Source organism: Chanodichthys erythropterus, chromosome 21 (genome assembly GCF_024489055.1).
Source record: "Chanodichthys erythropterus isolate Z2021 chromosome 21, ASM2448905v1, whole genome shotgun sequence".
NCBI classification, from domain to species: Eukaryota; Metazoa; Chordata; class Actinopteri; order Cypriniformes; family Xenocyprididae; genus Chanodichthys; species Chanodichthys erythropterus.
The window spans coordinates 10296185-10317710 of NC_090241.1; the positions used below are offsets into that span (position 1 = coordinate 10296185).

Genomic DNA, 21526 nt, shown 5'->3' on the forward strand with positions numbered 1-21526 from the left:
TTTGAGGTTATGCTCCGTGGCTAAAGCTAACATTACACACTGTTTGAGAGATTTATAAAGAATGAAGTTGTGTTTATGAATTATACAGACTGCAAGTGTTTAAAAATGAAAATAGCAACGACTTTAGTCTCTGTGAATAGAGTAAGAAACGATGGTAACTTTAACCACATTTAACAGTATATTAGCAACATGCTAATGAAACATTTAGAAAGACAATTTACAAATATCACTAAAAATATGAGATCATGGATCATGTCAGTTATTATTGCTCCATCTGCCATTTTTCGCTGTTGTTCTTGCCTTGTCTGTGCACAGATCCAGCCATTAATACTGCCTTTCCTTGTCTAATGCGTTGAATGGGCTGGCATTATGCAAATATTGGGGTCATACATATTAATGATCCCGACTGTTACGTAACAGTCGGTGTTATGTTGAGATCCGAGTGTTTTCCGGAAGTCTTTTAAACAAATTAGATTTACATAAGGAGGAGGAAACAATGGGGTTTGAAACTCAATGTATGTCTTTTCCATGTACTGAACTCTTGTTATTCAACTATGCCGACATAAATTCAAATTCTGATTCTAGGGCACCTTTAAAGTGTGACAAACATGCAAAAAAATCAGGAAGGGGGCAAGCACTTTTTCACACCACTGTATATTTATTATGTATTTTATATTATATTTTATAAAGATAGTGTTTGTGCTTGTTTTATAACAGTTTGATAAAGGTCACATCAAAACCTGTTCACCCAGAGAGAATACACAATGTGTTTTTGCAATGTTTATCATGATGGAACTAAACCTTCCATCATGGACACACCCAGAAACACATGCTATTTATAGACCTGGTTTCAGAAGGAAGCGATCATCATTAGAAGCAACATCAGAGGTAAGGCAACATTTTGTCTTTGTAAAAATGTATTTGATGTGTCTTTTGGTCATTATGTTTTATTAAATTTTTAAGATTTTATTTGTTTAGGTTTAAACATGTGGGTTGAAGACGATTTGGGTGGAGGTGCTCCTCCATGTCTTGAGAGTTACATGGAACCAGCTGAGGGTAGAGTCTACAGAATGTACCATGGCACATCAAGGGAGGCTGCTGAAAAAATCAAAGTCTCTGGCTTCAAACGATCTTCTAAAGGGATGCTTGGGCCTGGTGTCTACCTCAGTCGAGATCTAAAGAAGGCCTCCAGATACCCTCTGGAATTACCAGCGAACCAGAGAGTGGTTCTGAGAGTGAGGGTCAATGTTGGGAAAGTGATAAAGATTGACCGTCAAGATCATCCATTGCAAAAAACCTGGCATGATTATGGGTATGACACTGCCTGGTGCCCTCCAAACTGTGGAATGGTGCCAAGCGGTCTTGAGGAGGACTGTGTTTGGGATCCACAACGAATCACAGTAATTTATGAAATGGTGCCTGTCATGAGCGTTCTGCGTTAAGTGTGCTTTCCCATGAAATTTGGAATTAGCAGTTTGTTTTTTGTTATTTTTATACCAGCTTTTAAATTTAAACTGCTCATGTGCTTTAAAATGATCATATTGTACTACAAATTCTGACTCTGTTGCTGGGTATGCATAAATTAATTAATCTTTTTTAGATATATTTTTTTAAACATTTTTATAGTTAATAAATAAGATGACTAGATAAATATTATCATAAACTGGCACATGTAAAACAAAGGACAAATTTCAGGAGAACATTAACTCATTTATTCATCCATCCAGCCAGCAAGCAAAAGTTCAACATTTTCTTCTATTAGCAAATACAATATAAAATTTGCTTTTTAGGCAATATCTGATTGACACAAGTTGCACACTGATCCACTTCTCTTCCCCCATTCCAAAATTGAAATCATGAGGCTTTGAATTTTTTTTTCCCCAGAAGAAATGCAAGCCAACATTGGCTATATGTAAAATGGTAAGAAGCCTCTGATTATTTCCCATCTTGTCTTAACCTGTCAACCTTGAATAACTTGATCTGTACTTGACCTTTGTAACAGCTCTTTATATTTTTCATCTGCAAAAGAGGTGGGAAGGAAGTATGTAGAAGTGAAAATATTGAAAATATTGTTGTCTATGCCAGGATCCGCATTTCTAACACCCATATGTGTTAGAAATTTTTTAGATCACACACATTGGGAATAGAGTGAATAGAGAATTGGTAAATTATGAAATTCAGTCTATAATTTAAATCTTTGAAAAGAGGAATAATTATTATTAAAACCAAAGGCCAATTTAATTTTAGACCCCAACTTGGTGTCTATCATAGAGTTCATTGCTTCCTTTAAAACATTAAAACAATTGTATTTCTTTGTTTGTTTGTTTGCTTTACTTTGTACTATAATGTTTAGATGTGCTTGCTTCTCCCCAAGGTTTTCAGTGGTCAATATGTCTATACCGCTACACTTTCATTTTTTTTCAGACTCTCAGAAAGCCTTGAGCATGTTAGTATTGGCTTACAGCAAGTGTCAATGTGCCAAATTGTTAAATTCTGAAAAAATGTTTCTTATGCTTTAAAACTGATCAGGCAGCTCAAACCGTAAGGTTGAGAGACCTGAAACTTTGTCAGATGGTAGTAGTCTTGCTCGCTACTCAGATACCCGGACTCGTCCAAATTGGCCAATAGGTGGCGCTACAGCGATCAAAAAACGCAAAATTGATCATAACTCCTAGAGTCAAGTGTCTTATATCATTGGAATCCTTGGCTCAAGACGGACAAAACTTATATCTCCGATTTCATTTTTGCCTGGAAAAATTTTCCACCATTTTGAATTTTGTCCAAAACCTACTTTTGCAAACTAGTCCTAGGTTTTTCTCCCGATCAGAACCAAACCAGTGCAGAAAGATTCTCTGGAGTCTGAATATCAAAAGTTATCAAAAAAAGTTGAAATTTCGATTCATGGTTACTAAGGGGCACCAAAACAATTGAAATGGCCGAAGCCACTTTTACTAAAATGGCTATAACTCAAGAACGAAATTAGATATTTTCACCAAACTTGGTACACATGTATGGGCTCAATAAAAAATTGTGTTGATTGCACACTAGATGGTGCTATAACTTGAAAAAAACATGAAGACAGCAGTAACTATTCAACCGTTCGTCCGATCAACTTGAAATCTGGCATGCAGTGTCTTGGTCCAAGGGGGCATGGTAGTCTAGGGCTGCGTTCCAGTTCGGTTTTTAAATGCCCTTCCCTCGCTAACTTCACTCTGTCTCGTTGACTCGGATGTACATCATTGCTTACGTTGCACGAGTGCCCACTACTGGCAGAACCCTTGCAATGGGCTGAACTGGAACGTCCTAAGCCCTTGATCACTTGGAATTCGCAATGGAGCCGATTTATTATTTATTTTGTCCCCTTAAAAAAATGTTTAATACAGCATTCTATATGTACATATGTGTGTTTAAAATGTTTAAAAAAATAATTAATATATCATAGAGTTGTTTGTGGTGGTTTAGAAAAAAATATATTAAAAAAACTTCAGACAAATACTCGACTAAGATTTACACTGGATTAAGACCTACAAAATTTTGAGCTGCAAAAGATAACTGCACAGATTTCAAAGTGACCTATGACATCCTATGACATGAAATTTATCTAAATTTAAATGATCTCATGGATGTTGCTGTTGTGGTTCACGGTTATAGGTGCACCAGCTGACTCCAGTATATGCAGCATATTCAAATGACTTTGACATTTTCCTTTTACATTCACCCAGTTTAAATACATATTGCCCGCCGTGCCGGTGCCACCGGGCTTGGGCCCACCAATATATATATATTTTTTCCCTGACTATTCAGGCACTTTTGGGGCCCTTACCATGCTCGAAAACTCTTGAAACTTTGTACACACATCGGAATCCGCGGCCATCAGGACAGAAGCTGAAAAGCTCCGAAAACTTGGTCCATATATCAAACACGCTTGCACTCATTACTATGAAATTCGGTACAAATATAGACTTCATGGGGCCTAACAACTTTAATGCTCTAAGTTATACGCCAGCTCAACAGGAAGTCAGCTATTATGGGTTGTTTGAAAAGCGGATTTTTGATATCTCGAACGGTTTGGCCGTGCCGAGGCAACAAATTTATGGTCAGAAAAGGGAATCAGTGTTATAGTGTGTTAACACCATACTTCTGCATACATTAATTGATTTTTATGAAACTTCAGCAGTGTGTTAGTTGTAGGAGTCCGATCACATGGGTGTGACTATTGTGAGTCAAAGTTATAGCGCCACCAACTGGCAGCAGGAAGTGTATCACTTTCAAAATGCTTTGGAGATCAACCTCTTATTTTTACCTGATTTGCTTCAAACTTCAACATGCCATTTCCTTTTGCCAGCAGGTGGCACTATGACTAACTGAATATTGGCATATAGATGTCTTTAGGCCAGGACTTTTATCACACATGTGAAGTTTGGGGCAGATCGGACACTGTGTGACTGAGTTACAACAGCTTCCTTTCATGGCGAAAAATGAGACTTTGTCAGTCCGCCATGGACACGCCCTTCAGCGAAAACTCTAGATCTTCGCAATTTAACATCACTAAGGCCTTTAGATTACACTGACATCATATGGTAGTTATCTGGTTAAATCTCTAGGAGGAGAGCATCATTTCCTGTTACCCACAGGTGGCGCTATGACTGTAATGGAATATTGCAATGTCCGAGCTACAACAACTTCCTGTTTCATGGTGAAACATCGAATTTTGTCAGGCCGCCACGGACACACCCTTCAATGAAAACTCTAGATCTTCACAATTTAATGTCGCAAAAGACCAAATATGATGTTTATCTGCTAAAATCTCTAGGAGGAGTTTGTTAAAGTACAACGTCTGGAAATGGCAAAAACTGCAAATATTTTGCAAAGAAAATTCAAAATATCTCGCTACCTGTTGGGTTTTTAGATTTTGCACCCAGGAGCTTTTTTGTAGATATTGGGCTGTTACATGAATCTTACCGAATCTTATACCTGTACAATAAATATACAATTTTTTTTTGTAGGTGGCAGTATTGAGTCATTTTGCCACACCTAATTCTGAAACCCATATCACATGTAAAATTTAACCACTTCTGACACGTGTGCAAAGTTTCATGAGTTTTCGAGCATGTTTAGGCCCTCAAAAATGCGATTCATTTAGGAGAAGAAGAATAATTGACTGAGCAATTACAATAGGGTCCTCACACCATTGGTGCTCGGGTCCTAAATATACTCAAAAAAAGTACAAGTACCCAAGAAAACTATTTAATTACAGTAATGAGTAGTTGTCATTCCTTACTTCCACCTCTGGTATGCGGCTGGTCACATGATCTCAACATGTTTGCCTCCATGAGGCAACCCTATCCATGTAAATAAACCTCTTATTAGGCCCCTAATATGACTGAGTGTACTATTAAATTCAGACTTGAGTCACTGAATTCAATGACTCAACCAGCAGAAAAATGAACATGGCCACTTTGGCAAAACATTCTCTGTAACAGTGACATGAAGCATCAAACTCCTCCACCGCTCTCAAAGTGTTAAGACAACAGAAGAAGCCGCTCAGCAGAAATTCGTTCCTCACTTCAGAGGTTTAAAGCAGATTTCCCATAATTCCACTCGACAGGATTCTCACTTGAAAACTCGGCAGTCTTACCCCTTCCATCTGACCCACCCGACGACTCACTCTGCCAGCCCTGCAAAACAATACTTTCACAATACCACCGGACTTTTATTCTTGCCATGGCGTTATATAATTCCAGGAATTACTGACAGGCAAGGATATGCTAAATCCTCCTCTGCTCTTCCTGAAAGTGGATGAGACAGACTCGGCGAGCAGCGGCTCTCTTTTCCGCCTTCTGACTTGGTCGGTAATCCCGATACGCACTGTCTGCATTTTTACTGTATGTGTTTAAGCGCATTTGCAGAGCATTTATCTCCCCAATGTAAACCAATTTGGCTATAAGGGCTTCGGGGCGAGCTCACCGCGGAAGGAAAGAAAGGAAAACTCAAACGTAGCAGAAGCGCTGTGGGGGGTTGTGTGACGTAGAGGAGGAAGAAGAAAAAAATACACGGTGAAAGAAAAGAAGAAAAGAAGCAGAACGGCGCAGGAGAAAAGAGAATCTTGTCCAGAGGCGATGCTTATAAAACCCCAAATGCCGCCAAAACCTGAATCACTGGACTGTTGAATCGCAGAATCTTTACAATCATAGTTATCCCCTAATCCGGCTGTGCGTGCCTGGCCAGACATACTTTTCAAGTTTCAGTGAGGTGTCTGTGTACTGTACATGTCTGAAACATCTGCACATACACTTTTCTCCACTGCTTGTAATCTCAAAACTGCATTTTCTCTTCAGAAACCCTCGCCACCATGATGCTCTCAACGTCCATTTTTCCATCAGAGTTAAGCTCCAACCTTCATCAAACTCACCTGCCTGTAACTTACTAAGTATCCTTGTCACCTTAACAATCATGCACAAAGAGAGGGAAATCTGATATTCCCACCATATATATTATAGTTTAATTAGTGCTAAAGACCTTGATTGGCTTGTTCAGGGGTGTTTGATTAGAGTTGGAGCTAAACCACAGAACAATGGATTTTGAAGGTCAGAGTTGAGAGACCCTATGCTACAGCATTATGGGTTACTGACAAGGTAGTCAAAATTATGAAATTTCAAATATTACCATTTACAATCAATGGGGGCTGATGTTTTCAAGGTTAAAAAAAAAAAACATAAAAACACCATACAGTTGCTCTTTGTGAGGTACAGACTGAAATTTTACCCTCTTTCTGTGAACAAATCATTCTTTTGACTCGGCTCTTTTGATACTCAAGTTTTCAGGGCACTTACACTACCGTTCAAAAGTTTGGGGTTTGTAAGATGTTTCAGGTTTTCAATGAGTCTCTTATACTCACCAAGGATGCATTTATTTAATCAAAAATACAGTAAAAAAGTTCTTACAATTTAAAATAACATTTCTATTTGAATACATTTTAAAATGTGATCAAAGCTGAATTTTTGGCATCATTACTCCAGACTTCAGTGTCACATGATCATTCAGAAAATATTCTAATATGCTGATTTGCTGTTCAAGAAACATTTTGTATTATTGAAATGTTGAAAACAGTTGTGCTGCTTCATATTTTTGTGAAAACCGTGATACATTTTTTGCTCAAAATTCTTAGATTATTTGAAACTTCAAAAGAACAGCATTTATTTGAAATAAATCTTTTGTAACATTATAAATGTTTTTATTGTTATTTTTTTTTATCAATTTAATGCATCCCTTCTAAATAAAAGTATTCTGATCCCAAACTTTTGAACACAATGTTACATTATTAAATGAATGTTTTTTTTTTTTTTTATAAATACATTACTTTATTCAGGCCAGAATTAGAGTTAGAATCCATTTCAGTGGAAAAAGAATGAGAACAATAAAATGAGAAGAAATCAAAATGTCCCTAATGAGTTCCCATCCTTGATGACTCCTGTGATGTAAATGAAGAATGTAAAATGTGTGCAAAACCCAGAACAGACAAATATTTACATTACATTGGAGCTGATGGTGTCATGTGTCATTAAATCTAGTTAAAGCCTTTCCAACCAAAGTCATCATTCAGGGCAGAAAAATAACGCTCATCTCATAACGTCAGCCAAGCAAGGAAGATGGTTTCCCAGTGAACCTGTGATATACAGCTCCGATTCATTTTAGTTGAATGAATTTGTGAGGCATTAAATTATACAAAATGATACAGATATGAAGAGATGCATTCAAATCCTCATTCAGTCTTGATGAAGCTGCATTGCTTCTATACGGAGTGCAAATAATCATACTTCATTAAAACATAGTGGTAATTTGTTACTTATTAAATGTGATATGTGTAATTTCACCATCACCAAAAGTTGAAAGACTGATTTCAAATAGGTTCTTCCCGCCTGCCACTAGTTGGACAAACAGATCAGCATATGAATGTATGTTTTGCATGTTAATCTGATATATTTAAACATCAAAAATACATATGAACTTCAGCATTTTTTCAAAAACACACAAACTCAAGAACAAAATTAATGAAACATCAATTAAATCTAACATTGCTAACATCTTACTACAGTAAGTATCTAGTTCTTATCAGTACCTTGTTCTTAGTTGAAAGCATCATCATATCAGCTAAAAAACCCGATGAACAACAATGTTCAAATTCTGTGGTCACAGATTCTGTGTAGGCCTGTTCATAACTCACCTACGATTTAACCATAGGTCAGTCATTATTTGTCACTATGTTTCCTGTTGAGTTTGTTCTTGGCTGTGAGCTGTTCCACCTCTCTCATAAAGCGCAGACACATTTCATCCTGCCATGGCAGAGATACACACTGTACTGCCACAGGGAGACCTACGGCACCTGTCACTGCCTGAAAACACACACACACACACACACACTGTGTTACTTGTGCCCCATTTGCATCCCATTACATATTTCTGATATCATTTGATGGGTTTGACTTTGTAATGCAAACATTTTTACATAAGTTTTATTTTTAGTTTTGTTTATTATCAAAATTGCAGCCAGTTAAAGTTTAAAATGTACCTAAATATAGCTTTTTGTCCCTAAAGTGTTTTTTTGATTTTCTGAAAAGTGTTTCTACATTTTCGGTTGAATCCAGTTATGATGTGAAATTCCAAGAATAATGGTTTGATTTAAACTTCTTTAAATTAATGATAATAAAAACAGTATTTAAGTCACGCTCAAAATAGCCTTGCCAAGCCCAATATTTAAAAATAAAGAAAAAAAATACATACAAATTTTCACAAAAAAACTTAATGGCACAAAATACAAAGTTGTTGACAGCAAATCATGTGGTTGGTGCAATTACAATTACATTTGTATGGCTTCTATATTGACCATTCAACCTCCAAATGTTTTAAATAAAATTATTACTATTTTTTCCAAGTTATAATACGTGATTTATTTCAAAGCATATCAAAAACTCAAGTAAAACTACCAGAGTTGTTCAGGCCATCTCCATAGAATGACCCAAAAATATACACACAGTCTAAACAGTGCCTAAGACATGCCTGTTTAATAAAGTACATCCCAGTCTGTCCCTTGCGCACATCCTGATTTTGCTGAGTTAGATCCGTTCCTGGGTCAACATATTTTGTTGATCCTGGAACAACATTCCAGTCTGAAAATTTAGTCTTAACCCTATTTCTACCCCTAAACCTAACCCTACCCATAGGTTATCCCAAAAATCAGAGGGAAATGATAGATGAATAACAAGTACAAGCAACAATTCATGATTTTAAGCCTAATCTTGACATAATCTGTAAAATTGTCCTTCAAATCTGATTGGTTGATTTGAATGTTGTTTCAGGATCAACAAAAAATGTTGACCCAGGAACATGTTGAACTCAGCAATATCAGGTTCTGCATCACTTGCTGTGTGATTCTTTCTTTGTTATCGTGACTATGCTGCCTCCTTGTGGTTATCAGGCATACAACTTTATTACAACATTTTAAGGATGACAAAACATACAACTGATTTAATGCCACTAAACTTCAGTGTTTTTGCATTGTGAAAACGTACCTTAACGAACAATTTGTCCCACATGTCACCATGGATGCCCTTATACTGATTGAGCCGTGCCTCGTCCTCTTCCGTCACTGTAGACACAGTCACGACCCCAGCAGGGAAGTTCAGCAGGTTGTACAGCAGGGTGTAACTGAGAGTACCTTCAGAAGCAGAGAAAATTTACTGCATCTAGGTGACTATTGCTGGCCTTATGTAATGCTGAAATGGTTGAAGACATGTACTTCAACTTCCAGTTGTCTGCTTTAATTAATCATTAGTTAAAGATTTGAAAATGTATCATTATGTTATGACATTACTTGTTGAGGCACATGACTTTTAACTAATTGTTAAGAAGTAGTACGTCGTTAATGGGTTTTGACAGTTGCACACGCATTGAGTGTAATGTCAGAGAATGTGTTTGAAGGATGGGTAAGTTGGGCTGCACACAAATATCAGCACACCAGAATCTGAAGTTTAAACTGGACGTGACCATTATCGAGTCATGTGACAGACCATTGCAAGTCCATTTGTCCTTCATAACAGAAGTAGCATTTTGTTGCTGATTATAATGGATTCTATTGTCTTTGTCCGGTCTTGACACAGTGTTACGAAATAGCAGTGCCTTTCCACATGTTCTCAGTGTTCTGCTTTTGAATCCTTGACCTCAAGCTGAACCTGACATATTCCTGCGCCCTGAACAACAAGGTTCTGGATGCAGCAGTTTATCTGGTACAGTGGAATCACAGTTGTAGATGGTTTGAAATTGAAATCCATGGCTTAGTGTGGATGTCAAAACTGTAATGACATGGTACTTAACAATTAGTTAATAGTCATGTGCTTCAACAAGTAAAGTCATAACATAATGATACAATGATACAAATCATTAGCTAATGATTAATTAAAGCAGACAATTTGAAGTACATGGCTTCAAACCACTGTGGTAATTTACACATTAACTTTTAGTTAGACTATTAGTTAATAAAATATGTTACTAAGGAATTAATACATTATGACACATTTATTAATAACAATTACTATATTACTTGATGTATTAATCATAGAGACTCATCATTAGTTGCTGATGCAGTAATCATTAATTAATGGTTTAGTTCTTCATGAGTCATACATTAAAGGGTTAGTTCACCCAAAAATGAAAATTCTGTCATTTATTACTTACCCTCATGCCGTTCCACACCCGTAAGACCTTTTGTTAATCTTCGGAACACAAATTAAGATGTTTTAGTTGAAATCAGATGGCTCCGTGAGGCCTTCATAGGGAGCAATTGTTATGATCACCATTTGGAGTGCCCTATTTAGCCACCAGAGGGCACTCCAACACGGACATTGCTCACCTCACGTTGACTTCAATTCCCATAACCCTCATTATCCCTTCATTGCACCCAGCTGTTTTGAGTTTCATCATAAGTGTCTGTCTATTTATACCTGGTTTGTTTCTGCTTTTGTTATTGTGGTTTCACTTAATGTCACTGGCTTCTGTTTTTCTTTGTTTTGTATGGACTGATCTTTGGATTTTTCTTACTAAAAACATATTTAATAATTTCGTTCAGTGGTTCAATATTAATATTATAAAGCGACAAGAATATTTTTGGTGTGCCAAAAAACAAAACAAAATAACGACTTATATAGTGATGGCCGATTTCAAAACACTGCTTCAGGAAGCTTCGGAGTGCGTGTGTCAAACTGCCAACGGCTGAAATCACATGACTTTGGCGCTCCGAACAGCAGATTCGACACACTGATTCATAACACTCCGATGCTTCCTGAAGCAGTGTTTTGAAATCAGCCATCACTTTATAAGTCGTTAATTTGTTTTTTGGCGCACCAAAAATATTCTTGTCGCTTTATAATATTAATATTGAACCACTGTACTCACATAAACCGGTTTAAATATGTTTTTAGTACCTTTATGGATCTTGAGCGAGGAAATGTCATTGCTCCCTATGAAGGCCTCACGGAGCCATCAGATTTCAACTAAAATATCTTAATTCCTGTTCCGAAGATTAATGAAGGTCTTACGGGTGTGGAATGGCATGAGGGTAAGTAATAAATTACAGAATTTTCATTTTTGGGTGAACTAACCCTTTAACACATGATTATCTGTGCATTAGTTAGGCATGAATTAATGCATATTAGTGCACCCATATTGTAAAGTGTTACCAAAAATGCACTTCAAGACAAAAATGCTGTGCCCCCAGGTTTACGGCACAAAGATAAAGTAATTGTAATGTAAATTTGAGGTAAGTACAGCTGAGACGCCCGCAGTAACGGAAATTGTAGGCTGGTCCAAGCATTGGGCACAACAAAACGTCCACATTCAGTCTCCTCCATTCTGCTATCACCTCATCAATGTATTCCTACAGATGAGAAAACCTAAAACATTTTAGACACTCAAAATACATACAATCATTTCAGAATAAAAATCAGTTTTATTTACAGTATGTGCCAGGAAAATTCATTTGCTCAACTGCATGAGATGAGGACACCTAATCATTTTTTTCAGGATGGCATTTACATTTTTCCTAGGAGGGTTCCAGGAACGAAACTGTCCAGGTCCACAACATCAACACAGTTATGCAACCGATTAGTGCATTTGTGCCTGCAGCACTTGTTCCCTTGATAAAGTTGACAATCAATCTCAGTGGTATTGATGGAAACCACATAATATTTATAATAAAATACTACCTCAATATTTGTATGTTGTCTCCATAATTCTGCTATAGACCTTGTGAAAGAAAAAAATGATATTAAAGGAATAGTATAATTTCAATTCTGTTATGTTCTATTATGAAATATTACAATTTAAAATAACGGTTTTCTGTATGAGTATATTTCAAAATGTAATTTATTCCTGTGATCAAAGCTGAATTTTCAGCATCATTACTCCAGTCTCCAATGTCACATGATCCTTCAGAAATCATTCTGATTTGCTGCTCAAGAAACATTTCTGGTTGTTTATCAATGTTGAAAATATATTTTTTGGAAAACATGATAAATTTTTTCAGGATTCTCTGTTGCATAGAAAGTTCATAAGTAAATAAAATAAAACATTAAAACAAATGTTTGTACTAATGTAGAGGTCTTTACTGTCACTTTATCGATTTAATTTACCCTTGCTGAATAAAAGTATTAATTTGATTCAAATAAATCTCACTGACCCCCTTTTGTATAGTGGTGTATTTCTAAATATTTCAAATTTTTCTAAAAACTTAAATTTGTAAATTAAAAAAAAAAAGAATTGTAACCAAATTAAATTACACTCTAGAAAATAAGATTTATTAGCATAATTGTATTCATTATGCTAATTGATATAAACAAAAAATATCTAAAGCTTACCCAACTCTAACACTTGCATGTAGGCTTGCAGACAACCGTGGATACTGGAGAAAGTAATCCAAACATAAAACAGTTTCAAAACATAAACATATTAGCTTGAATGTAACAGATTGCTCAGATGCAAATGAGAAGCAGGAAACCACTACATTTACAATACTCACAAAAGGCTTTAGAACAACAAAAAGTAATTTCTTTATGAAGCCTGGAATGCCCAACAGGGTGGCCTGATCCCGGAGACACGGGTCAATGGGGCCCGCCTTCCTGAAATCACACACATATGAAACAAATATTAAGGCCTGGTTTCACAGGCAGGGCTTAGCCTAAGCCAGGATTAAGCCTTAGTTCAATTAGGGCATTTAGGTAGCTTTTATAAATGTTTGCTAGAAAAAAAAATTAAAAAAAAATTACTGGTGAGCATCCTGAGACAAAACAATGGCACTGACATATTTTAAGATCTGTGAGTTACTTTCAGTTACAATAGCTCAAACATGCATTTTAGTCTAGGACTAGCTTAAGCCTTGTCTGTGAAACCAGGGGAATGAGTGATTACTAAGCAGGTTACTGCAGTGTCATTAATGAGGCCAGAAACACTGGAATAGACCTAATAGATATCAATCATGACACGTGAATGTGTTGATACCAGACGTACAGATGATTTAAGAGGGTATCGCCTCCATCAGCCAAGATCCCTCTAACAGCCAACTCATGGAAGACGTCGTAGAGCCGCAGAGGTTGGAAGGGAACAAGCTGAAATATGAACAACACATCAGACGAGCTTTTCAAGTCAACTTATCACGTTCTCTATAATGTGTTGACACAGCGTTTAAACCTCAGATGTATTAGGTCCACTGGGGCTGCAACTGTTTATTTTGACAATTGATTAATCTGACAATTATTTAATTGATTAATCAGATGAAAAATATGTATTAAAATGTATTATTTCAAAAAAAAATATATATATATATTATTTAAATCCATTATTTAAAAAATGTTATTCCACATCATGCCCAGTGTTGACCTAAAAACAATGTGTAATATAAAGGCTATGAAAACCTATACTTACTTCTTACTATTTTTAAGCAGAAGTTAAAATGACTAAATTAAAAACGAATAAAAACATAATTATAAAAATAAAAAGTATGAGGAATTTAGTAAAATGTGTTACGTTTTTTAAAATGTATTATTCATGAAAAAAAAAAAAAATTAATACATTATTCATAAAAAGAAAACATTATTCCACATCCTGCCCATTGTTGTCCTCCAAACAATGTGATTATATATATATATATATATATATATATATATATATATATATATATATATATATATATATAAATAAAAACAAATATAGTTTAAAAATAGTAATAGAACTTACTGCTTACCAATTTAAATCAGAAGTTAACATTACTAAATAAAAAGTGATAAACAAAAGCACAAAATGTTAACTTGTACATGGTATGAGAAACACATTTACTCATCTGAACATATAATTCCATTCCATTCATAGGCTACTCCAAAAAAGTAAAAAAACAAAAATAACATGTAGAATTTTAAAACTAAATTCAATTTCTAATAAAATAGCTAAATATTTATTTTAGTCAGAATGATTTAATGTTTAATAATTTTTTTTTAGATCTTAAAAGCCATTCAGACTGTGATGTTACACCCAATACATAATGGGTGATCTGAATTTTACAAATACATAACCATTTGTTGCTTTTTTACCAACAAACTGCCAATGGCTTACATAACAACTGTTAATGTGATGTATCTGTGTACCGTGTGACCTGCTCTCTCCAGCAGGTCCTTAGTCTCCCTGAAGGCCCTGGCCATGCTTGGAGACGGCTGGAGGTAACCATCGTTCTCATAATAACCAATCCTCAGGGGCTCTGAGCTCTCATAGACCTGTTTAAAGTATCATAGATTCTGCTTTCACATAACACAGCACATATATGGACCTTTAAACAGGCATTTAATGTACTATATTAAATACAGGACCTTTTGGTTGAATGCTATGGGAGGAACAGTGGGATCTAAGGTGAACATATCCTGGCAGAGCAGTGCCCGCATGCACAGAGCCAAGCTCTCGACGTCCCTTGCCATAGGGCCAAAAGAGGACAACACTGCAAACCAGCATGTAGATGCTGTCATATATGTCAGTTTGTGCGCAGTTCAAAACTTGACCAGCAGTATGATAAACCTGATCTTACCTGACTTCTGGCCTTTGGTGCAAGAACTGATTCCTTGAACACTAAACAAGGATGATTTAAAAAATAAAGCAAATCAAAAAACAAGTACATTATATGCATAACATCTCAACAAAAGAGCTAGAGGTGAATCTAACATTATCTGTCAAGAACAGAAATTTTTTCACTTCAGAAGCAAAAGAATGAAATAAAAAATTCTATCATGATTAAAAAAAATCGTTTGTGCATCATTACAATATTCACAGAAATTAAGCACATTTACTGTTACTTTTGTGTCCCTCATTAATAATAAAGTTATTATTTACAGATATGTTATTATAGGCATTTAGCCCTGTGTTATCAAATTCCTCTTTTTATATTAGTAAATATGCTTATTTTAATTATGAAAAAACATAATATGCAAGCAAATGCTAGTATTTTGTCTTTTTTCTCTTTATATATTATTATATATTTATATATTAGATGTAAATGTATCAATTTATAATAATGCATTATTCAAAATACCTGAATATGTTTCCCTATGTTATGCATCCATCCTGTTACCATCATAACTATCCCTTAAGGACCATAATCATACACAAAAAATGATTACATCATCATCAGCATGAAGTGACCTCTATAAGCTATAAATATGTTAACGTTTTTTTAAATGTTGTTAGATTTGTCTCTTAATCAACTGGAGCAATGTAGAACAATATGAGCTTTACATTATATTTCTAATAAATACCTTTCAGTGTCATCATCTTGAGCACAACACAAGTAATGGTTGAACATCATGAAACATCAACCCATTACAGTTTAAACATCTCAACATATGTTAATATTTACCCTGAGATGGCATAAGGCATTTTGATGACTTCAAGATGCTATTTGTCTTACAGATTCCTTAAAAACTTTGTGCTGATTATTGTTATTACCAAACAAAAATGTGATCAAAGATGCAAACAAACCTTAGTCTCTTCGATGTGGGCTTAAATCCACAAATCCCACAGAAGGATGCTGGGATACGAATGCTCCCTCCAATGTCAGTGCCTAGGCCCAGGATTGAGCCGCCTCCTCTGATCAGAGCTCCCTCCCCTCCGGAAGAACCGCCAGGGGTCTTCTGGAGGTTGTAGGGGTTCAAGGTTTGCCCATAAATGGGGTTACTGCAGTCATAACTACAGTTAGATACAAATACAGAGGGTTTGGGTTGGTTACAATTGAACTAATCAAAAATGTCTCACTGGATACAAAGGTACAAAGTCACATTCCAGAACCTTTACTCTCTCAGTTCATCTGTGGTAGAACAAGCTGCCAACCTCTACCTGATTTGCTGAGACCATCACAACCTTCAAGAAATGGCTTAAAACACAACTCTTCATTTCCACTTCTGCTCTAGTTTCTATACTACTCTAGCTGACCCCTGAAACTTGACACGTGAGATCAAGATCACTGAAATCAACTTTCACCTCTCATAAAAAGTTTAATGATTGTTTATGTAGGTGTTTATGATTTAACTTAAACCACTCTTTAACTTGTTTTCAGTACAGCGGTCTGATGTTGAAACTCATGGTTCAGCATAAGTTTTATAACACACAGCAAGATGTTATTTGTCATACAGAATCTTTAAAAACATTGTTGTCAATTATTGTACCTTTAGTTGCCAAACAAAAATGTGATCAAAGGTGCAAACGAACCTTAGCCTCTTCGTGGTGGGCTTAAATCCACAAATCCCACAGAAGGATAATGGGATACAAATGCTACTTTCAACGTCCAAAAGAAATTAAATAATAAACTTTAATGACTATGCTCCAGTAAATGAGCTGCTAACTGAACAGTCTCTTCATAATCTCTCATTGACTTAAGATTCATTTCCATGGCTTGTCTTGGCCTGCAAATCATCTTATATTACCAGGTTTTCCCATTTTCATTTCTCCCCCCAGGAATGACGTGCAGCGTTTACTCACCTGAGAAGACCTTGCGGTACGTTGGTCTTGATGAACGGGATTGCACCTTGTTTCTTTAGCACTCTAACCACCACACTGTCCATGACCGCAGGCTGATCCAACTTACTCACCACACCACATGAAGAATCATGACCCTGCACACACAAACAGGAAGTTACGTACACCTCAAACAGGAAGTCACCTCTCTTCACCAGTGTAATCATATATTCTGTGTTCTCTTATATTTACCTTATATGCAACATTTTCCTTAATGCTGATTGGCACTCCATACAGAAGACCTTTCTTTTGAGTGTTGATATCTTTTAGTTGAGCCACAGACTCCATTAAGATCTCAGTGCAGCAGTTCAGATTCTTGTTCACCTCCAGAGCCTTTGAAGTATGACATTACACATCTCAGTTTGTGACACCAAATGGTTTCCTTTAAAAAGACCTCAACAATAAGCGCACCTTATTGCTTGCTCAAAGTAAAAAAAAATATATATATTATATATATGGTTTTCTGAAATGAAGAGTCCTCATTTTTTAAAATGTTTTTACATACATACATATATACATACATAGACTAAATTCATCTCCCAGTTACATTTAATGTTCTCACATTGTTCTGGTTAAATAAACATTACATCAAAAAAAAAAAAAAAAAAAAAAAAAAAAAAAAAAGGGAAAAAATGAGAAACCATATACAAATCTATTTTGTATTTTTACATTTATTGCACAAACCAATCATATAATGCGATGGAGGCATATGCTGTGTCCAAATTCACCTATTTATACTACGTCCTAAAAGAATGTACTTTTTGATAAGAAAAAAGTACATACTTTTGAGTGTGTAGCAGAAGAGTGTGCAATCTTTGGAACATACTACCTCGTCATAATTGCGTCTTTAACGGACGTTCTGTCGCTTAGTTACTCAACCTGTAACTGTTTAAACTATCCTGTGAATCATCTTGTTAAAGTTAAATCCTCCACATTCAATTAAATTTAATTTCCCACCATTTCAGAGAAATGTAGTTGCAAGTTTATCTGCCAGATAAACCCATGGTCTTTCATGCAGAGAACTCGCCACATCTTTGCATAATGATGCATTTTTAAGTCAGGTTAGATAGTGATTATTAATCCTTCAAGCCCCTTTATCTTAACCACTCTGCTCTGCTCTGTCTCGCATGTCATGTTTGTAGTTTAACACTTTTTATTTGTATTTGTAGTTCTAATCGAATCTTTGTCCACAGCACAATGTGTTATGGGCAATATTAGCTGTTAGAAGTGTGCACGGATCTGCACTTCGAATTCTAACTGGAAAAAGTAGACCATCTGGGTATCTTTGGAATACTCATTTCAAAATACTATGGGACCCAGCAATAGCCTCCTCTCACATGACATTACCCCATTCATTCTCAATTACCATCCACCAAAGCCACCACACACTTTAGGGGGTCTGTTAAAACTCATTGGGCTCAGAGGAGGCAAGTAACTCAGCTCCTGCTGTAACTTTACCTGCGGTTGTCGCTGTTGGACAGAGTTACTTAAGAAAAACTAGTGAATTATTCACTTTTTAATATCACATTTTTTTATTTTTGTAATATGGATTATTTTCTTGTCCAATTTTTTGAGGAGTCAACGCCTCCCGTGCTCCTCGGAGGAAGCACCCTTGGCATATTATATATATATATATATATATATATATATATATATATATATATATATATATATCACTCATGACAACTCTCTGAATAGTTTTAGAATGTTACAGAATATGGCAATGTTATTGTATTTGGTCTTGGCAAACTAGATTCTCCTGCTGCTGCTGATTATTGCTGCTGCTGCACAGCAAGTATGGACTTGCTACTGCTAATAGATACACAGACACGCTGCTGTGAGCATGTAAGATATGCTGCTGCATAAATACACATATGTAAATCCTGTAGCAGCTTTAGGCAGGTGGAGCTGGGGGAGGAGGAGTGTTTCAGAGGAACTCTGTGTGCTGCATGACTAGTCTCCAGCGAACACTGAGATAACCATGGGTGCAGCAGGTGCAATGATATTACGCAGCGCCTCTCACAAATGTCTCCATGGTTGCAAGGCACGTTCCCTGTGCAAGCAGGGGGTCACTGCCGCTGCGTAATATCATTGCGCCTGCTGCACCCATGGTACGGCAACAAAGTTCCTTGATTATTACGCCGGAATGAGAGTATAGTTCCTAGCCATATCGTCCTAGAAAATGACAACTTTTTATTTTCCGTCGTTCTTAGTACACAATGTAACTACAGAAGAGTCAAGTTTTAAATAGGAAAAATAGTGAAACTCTTTGGTTATTTTTGAGCGAGATGCTAACGGTCTAATCAGATTCAATGAACTATGCTAAGCTATGCTAAAAGTGCTACCGCCAGACCCGGAGATCAGCTGAATGGATTCGAAAACAGTACAACTCAACTGTTTAACTCTAGGGGAGTTGGAAAATGAGCCTATTTTCAGAAAATGTGGAGTGTTCCTTTAATGTTGAGCAAACAATCTTATTGGCTGCAGGATCAGCTGAGGTCGGTCAGTATTTAAGGAGTTGACTCTGGAATCCACTGCCGCTTCAATATATATCTTTTAAGTTATTAATCAACATTTATCTTTCTGTTAAATTATTTGAATGACTTCTTCAATGTAGGTTAAAGCATTTATTTTCCTTTTTAAACACTAGAAAACATTTTATAATATTGTCTGTACCTCTCACTGAGAGAAAAGAACATGTTATCAGTATGTTTTGGGAAAGTTTCCTACTCAGAGCAGAGCTCAGATCAACTTCAACCTTAAAGAAGCTGTAAAACGTGCCTGTGTATGTGCGCTAAGTATTCTGTGCAGGTATATATATATATACACACACACACACACACACACACACACACACACACACACAGACACACATACACACATACACATTTCCCACATTATGTCCAAATCCATTCAAATAAATTAATTTCTAATATTTTTAGAAATCAGAATACAGAATATAGACAATTATTTACTTAGTTATGACTTATTCATACCATAGCTGACATTTATAATATGAGTAAAAAACTATTAGTAAATGGTGTCTAGAAAAGACAGCAAAATATGGATCAATATCTCAACAGATTTACAATAAAAATGTTAATTTTAAAACCTCTGAAGCTGGCAATAAACTCATAAATCTCATAAAGAGTTATCGAAAGGTAAAATATATCCTCAGTCACAACCTTTGCCATAAAAGCATGAAGAACAGCATCTGGCTGCAGGGAGCCCTCCTTGAGTTTCCCAGTGAGCTCAGACAAAGACAGAGACACTATGGAACTGCTCTCAAAGTCTGGGTTCTGGAAAGATGCAAGAAGCAAACATCAGATATTCATATATTCACATAGGGGAGACTGGGGCTAGTTGTCACAATGGCTTGATCTCAGTAACTTGAGGAAAAAGTCCAATTACACAAATGCTTATTTTCTCTAGAAGTTGTTTTCTATGTTGGTTTCCAAACAAGTCTTAAATATGATAAAAATATTTAGGGATTTTTTTTCAGTATCATACTATTTTTGTAACATAATATCTGTAAAGAGATTAACACAACAACACCAAACTAACATACATTAGGACAAAAGTCAACAATATAGTGAAGATAAACTGAGGATTGTTCTCCATAAAAGTCAGATTGAGACCAAAAAAGTTCACACATTTTATTGGAGCAATGTGTCCTTTGTTTTAAATTTATAACAATTTATTTAAATCTTTTGGATTGACTGATTGAATGTTTCATTAATTTAATGAATTATTTAAATGTAAGTAACTTATTTAACATTTAATTAGCTTTAAATATATTAATTATTATATTTGTTATCCACAATAATGAAAAAAAAAAGAAAAAAAAAATTAGTGTCAGGTTCCACTGTAACAACTTACACAATATAGATTGGACAACATGATAATCTAAGGTTTTCAGCGAGGGAACCACAGTAATAATTGATTTATGTTAGATTTTATACCTGTATTTTAAACTCTTGCACCGCTTGTTCAGCCAGTTGGAGTGATTTATCACGTCTTCTCCGTGCGTTAAGTATTTTCGTTTGAATCTTCTGGTTATTTCTCCATTTCCAGAAGATAAATAACGCAGATGAACCGCAAAAAGTGGCTGCAAACACCGGCATCCAGTTAATATTCATATCTGAAGTAAGATGTTGCAAATTAAAACTGTCCATAACCGCTGCTCAGTTTGTTGTATTAGTGCGAACTGCGAAGTCCAGACAGAAATTCTCATTACATGAGCTGTCACTGTGTCTTTAAGAACTCCAGAACACCGGTCTAACAACATTATTCTATTTCCTGTGGTAATCGATATCAGAGCCTCTCGTAAGAGGGAGACTGCGAGCTGCGCTCAAAATGCACTAAAAGATCCTGACAGGGTCTATGGGAGAAAGGCTGTTCGCTTGAATGGAAGTCAATGGCTGCGTTT

At 35.9% G+C, this 21526-nt stretch overlaps 1 protein-coding gene across 4 annotated transcripts; it reads right to left on the reverse strand.

Annotated features, from left to right (window-relative positions):
- Positions 1-1444: 1444 nt before the first annotated feature.
- Positions 1445-21352, reverse strand: faah (fatty acid amide hydrolase). Of its 4 annotated transcripts, XM_067373889.1 has the most exons (16): positions 21060-21352; positions 20283-20396; positions 17290-17430; positions 17062-17195; positions 16066-16272; positions 15119-15159; positions 14907-15031; positions 14688-14813; positions 13558-13655; positions 13070-13169; positions 12909-12952; positions 12258-12297; positions 11821-11929; positions 9570-9715; positions 8225-8393; positions 1445-7925 (listed from the first exon to the last, which is right to left on the reverse strand). In XM_067373889.1, exons 1-15 carry the CDS (start codon positions 21270-21272, stop codon positions 8250-8252), a joined length of 1782 nt encoding a protein of 593 aa, XP_067229990.1. In that variant the 5' UTR covers positions 21273-21352; the 3' UTR covers positions 1445-7925; positions 8225-8249. The 4 variants fall into 4 exon arrangements, 3 of the variants coding, with proteins under 3 accessions (XP_067229990.1, XP_067229989.1, XP_067229991.1); XM_067373888.1 differs by having other exon boundaries at positions 1445-8393; XR_010893455.1 differs by lacking the exons at positions 1445-7925; positions 8225-8393 and having other exon boundaries at positions 9583-9715; positions 12088-12297.
- Between the last annotated feature and the right edge of the window lie 174 nt (positions 21353-21526).